Source organism: Puccinia triticina, chromosome 11A, assembly GCF_026914185.1.
Source record: "Puccinia triticina chromosome 11A, complete sequence".
In the NCBI taxonomy this organism is placed as follows: domain Eukaryota; kingdom Fungi; phylum Basidiomycota; class Pucciniomycetes; order Pucciniales; family Pucciniaceae; genus Puccinia; species Puccinia triticina.
In genome coordinates, this window is record NC_070568.1 from 1,736,742 (window position 1) to 1,740,716 (window position 3,975).

Below are 3,975 nucleotides of genomic sequence, written 5' to 3' on the forward strand. Positions count from 1 at the left end.
CTGAGCATCCTTGCGCCGCCGACGACTACCACCACTTCCCCGACGACTTTCTTCTCTTGGCCGAACCGAATTCCTGGCCTTCTTACTCAGCATCTTGAACAAAACCAATCAATCTTAGCTTTCTTCCGACATTGATCGTCTTGCCCTGTTCTTTTCGACCCATCTGCCCTTGCCTCCTTTTTGCCTCTTGCCCTTGAATTCTCACCAGACCACAAACAGCCCAAACTTGCTACTCTCCTCTTCCTAACTCCATCAAACACCTTTAATGACCCGACCAAGGCCATCAATGGCTGACTGTCTCAGTAGTCTGGCCAACTTCATCAAGATCAAGAACCGTCTTGTAGATGGCTACAACAACGATCCTTTCTGCAGCGCAGTCAGAACGGCCCTTCCGGTTTGCAAAGACTACACGGAATTTGAAGGTCTTCTCTTTGTTCAAGGACGACTCGTTATCCCAGAAGCGGGCAAACTCCGTGAGAGACTCATTGCCGACACTCACAAGGATCTAGGCCATCCGGGGCTCCTGAAGACAGTGGAAAGACTCCGAGAAATCTTCTTCTGGCCACGCATGACCCACGACGCGAGGGAATTTTTCCTCTCGCAACCTGCCTATCAACTGGAAAAAATGCCAGCCGCCTTAGCACCTTTCTCCGTTACCTCACCGGTCACCCCCTCGTCCGCACATTCAATCCATTCAGCCTGCCCCACCACCTGCCAGACCGTATCAAAACCTCCGGGATTGACACCGACCAACACATGCCTATCAGCCTCACCACCGCTTGATCAAACCTCGCCTCCAGCGCCCTCGACCGGGCCCTCTCGCCGACTGTCTGGCTTCGGCTCGTCGGATCCTGCCCTCACCAGCTCACCCTCTCCTTGCTCAACACAGTCGACACCCCCTTATTCCTCTCCCCCATCGACATTCAACAACAGACCCCAAACCCCTTCCCTTCCTCGCGCAGACCAATCACCGACCAACAAAGCCCTTGTGCACTCTACTGGCCTTGTATCACCGGTCTCCAGTCGACCACATCAGCATCACCCCACCTCTGACTCTTCTCCGGCGCGTCCCTCACTCGCGTTGGCCTCCAATAGCTCCGATCAAATTCTTAGCAGCAATTTCGACTCTCCAGAGCCTCGCAACAACTTAGGAAGCCGCGCGACCCCGCCTTCTGTCTCCTCCACGCCAACCTTGTCACCGCCTGCTACACCCTCGCCACATCTGATCGCGACCCCGCCGCCCTCCCCAGCCTCACCATGTGAACCTCGACAGTTGTCTTCGCCACCATCATCCCGAACCCTATCTCCGCCTTCCTGCTCATTGAACTCAGCTCTAACTCCATCTTCCCCTCAGTCAATCTCCTCAAACATTCTGAACATTGATTGCTGTCTCGACCGAATCCGACAACTGCTCGGAGGGAAGTTTGCACAATTTGTAGCCAAGCAAACACAATCTACACTCCGCCCTTCAACCAACTGTACAACCCAACACTTCATCCCAGCAAGACAAAAATTCAAGCAACAAGCCCCTTCCCCCCATTCAGTTCCTCCCACACTGCCAACCCTTTCTGCTTCACCTCCACCTTACACTCCTCCTCCTGTCCTTAAAAGACCACAACAACCCCATCTCCATTCTGTCATTCCACAGACCAGTCCCCCCTTTCCTCAATTATTCTTTTTTCCTTACCTTGTCCCTTGTTTTCCACCATTTACTTTTCCTCCCTTTTTCTTTTTTATAGGAGGGAAGACTGTGAGCCCCCTCCCAAGGTGTCACACAAATATCACAAGACACTCATTTAGTCCCCACTCCTCCTCACCTACCTAGCTCTGCAGAGATACTGATCTCTCAAAGCTAGGTATGTCCTCTTTTTCTCTTCTCATTTCTCCTTCTCTTTTCCCTCAGCTGTAGATAGCAGAGATACTGATCTCTCAAAGCTAGTTCTCCTTTCCTCTGCAATTCAGCATAGTTGGGCACTAGAACCTTCGAGACGAGTTCTCCGTGCCATCCAGTCAGCCTTCAGTGAAGAGTCCAAACGGGACTCTTGAACGGCTTCAGGAGTCGGGGCGGTCTGAAAGCGAGGGTGCAACCCCACGAATCCCGGGGGAACCCGAGACGGAGACGGGGTCCTAAAAGCCGATCCTGAACGAGTTGGCAAAACAAGCTGAGGGCAGGAGAATCGATCAGATCCCTGAGGCAAGAACAGTCGGAGCGGATCAGAACTTACAAAGGGGTCCTCGGATCGGGGATGCAAGCCTGGGGGAGTTCGAGGAGGAGCCGGAGTCCTCACTGCTGAATTCGGGCGAGCCGGTTCCGTAAACTGTAACTGGATCGGATCAGCGGCCTGAGGAGGATGAAAGATCCGGTCGGATACTTACCGAAGCTACTCTAGCTGCCGCGGCCGGATCAACCACAAATGGGCGGGCTTCAGGGCCTCGAGCGGCGCGGTTTCTAGCGCCGTTGGGCCTGTTAAACGCGTCTAGGCGAGCCTGGGTCCACTGGATCCAGGTTGGCGTGATGGTCTCAGCGTGATAAAGGGGCCCATCCAAAATCAGGATGGGTTTATGAATGGAAGACCCCGGCTAATACAAGCAACACAAGTTAACGGGAAAATAAAGATAACTGCGCTACGATATAAACCTCTACTTACACGCTCTGAAGCGCCAGCGAAGGCCCCGCGATTTCTTAAAGGATAAGGGGTAGGGGGAAAGTAGGGTCTATAGTATGGACGGTGGGACATAATGGTAATCAGTTATAAGTCTGGTCTATAGTAGAAGTAGACGGGTGAAGAAATGATGAGTTGGATGATGGACAGAGAAGGGGAAGAGGGACTTGTTTTTATACTCACCTCGAATCCTGTGAGGGGCCTCTGGCACTTGAAAGAACGATGATGGAACTTGTGCCCCACGGACGGGCTCTGAAAGGAAACCGGGACCCGTACACAACTAGAGGAAGTATCGTTCGGCTCGACCGGTTACTGATCCCAGATAAAGTCGAGTAGAAAGGAGTACGGGGCCATCTCACTCCCCGGGACTGAAGGCCTACGGACCCACGGCCAATCATCATCAGATGGACGACCGCTTAAAACAACCAGCAACAAGAGGCATCTCAGCCTTGCCACTTTACCGCCGGCTACTGCATACATTACGGACTGGAAAAATACATACCTGGTCGACAAACAGACCTCCAACCAAAACCCGCAAAGACCTGTCAAATCGGTGGCCCAAGAAGTAGCGGCAATCAAATCTGACAGCTGCATAACTACCTCGACCACCATAATTGCGGCCTGAAAAGGATGAAAAGGAACTCACCTAAAAAAGGAATCCTGCCCACCAGTAAGGTACAGGCTGGCTGTGTTGGGTTTTGACTGTTGGCGGCTGCGATGACGTATCAAAAGGATCCAGAAGATCGGTGAAGTCGGCTGGATGGCGGCTGACAGGGGACGAGGTGCAGAGGGCATATCAATACCCCCCCCCCCCCTATGGGGTAAGGTCGCTATATATACATATGTTTACATACATATACCCCGTGGCGAGGTAGGGGATAGATACTCAAGACCCGAACGTGGGGCTGGCCAAGAGGACCGCGGCGCATCGGACGACCCCGCGGAATCGGGATAGCCGCTGGGCGGGTACGACCAACACTAAGTACCCGGGCCCAAAGCCCGATCAGTCAACCATCAAAAGCGGGTGCGAGTCCCCGATCACTACTCGACACCCGAGGCCCGCAGCTTCGACAGCGCGCACCGTAAGCGCTAGAGCAACAGCTGCGGCCGCCACCAAAGCACAGGCAGCCCCACTGCGCAACTGCGCAACTGCGGACTGCGGACTGGGCGCAGCACTTTGACTCCCAGAACTGACAAAAAGTTCTCGTCAAGAAAAATCCCAAAATTGAAAAAAATCAAATTTTGTGGCCAGTTTTCACCCTGCTGACCCTCTCATGCCACATTGCCCAAGAGTTCAACAGTTGGAGAAATA

General features: G+C 53.3%; 1 protein-coding gene across 1 annotated transcript; it reads left to right on the forward strand.

The window, feature by feature from the left end:
* Positions 1-625: 625 nt before the first annotated feature.
* PtA15_11A199 (uncharacterized protein) lies at positions 626-1,053 on the forward strand (the record flags this gene model as incomplete). The annotated part of the gene is made up of 2 exons (XM_053161082.1): positions 626-675; positions 801-1,053. The coding sequence occupies 2 exons, from the start codon at positions 626-628 to the stop codon at positions 1,051-1,053; spliced, it is 303 nt and encodes a 100-aa protein (XP_053025065.1).
* Positions 1,054-3,975: the final 2,922 nt, after the last annotated feature.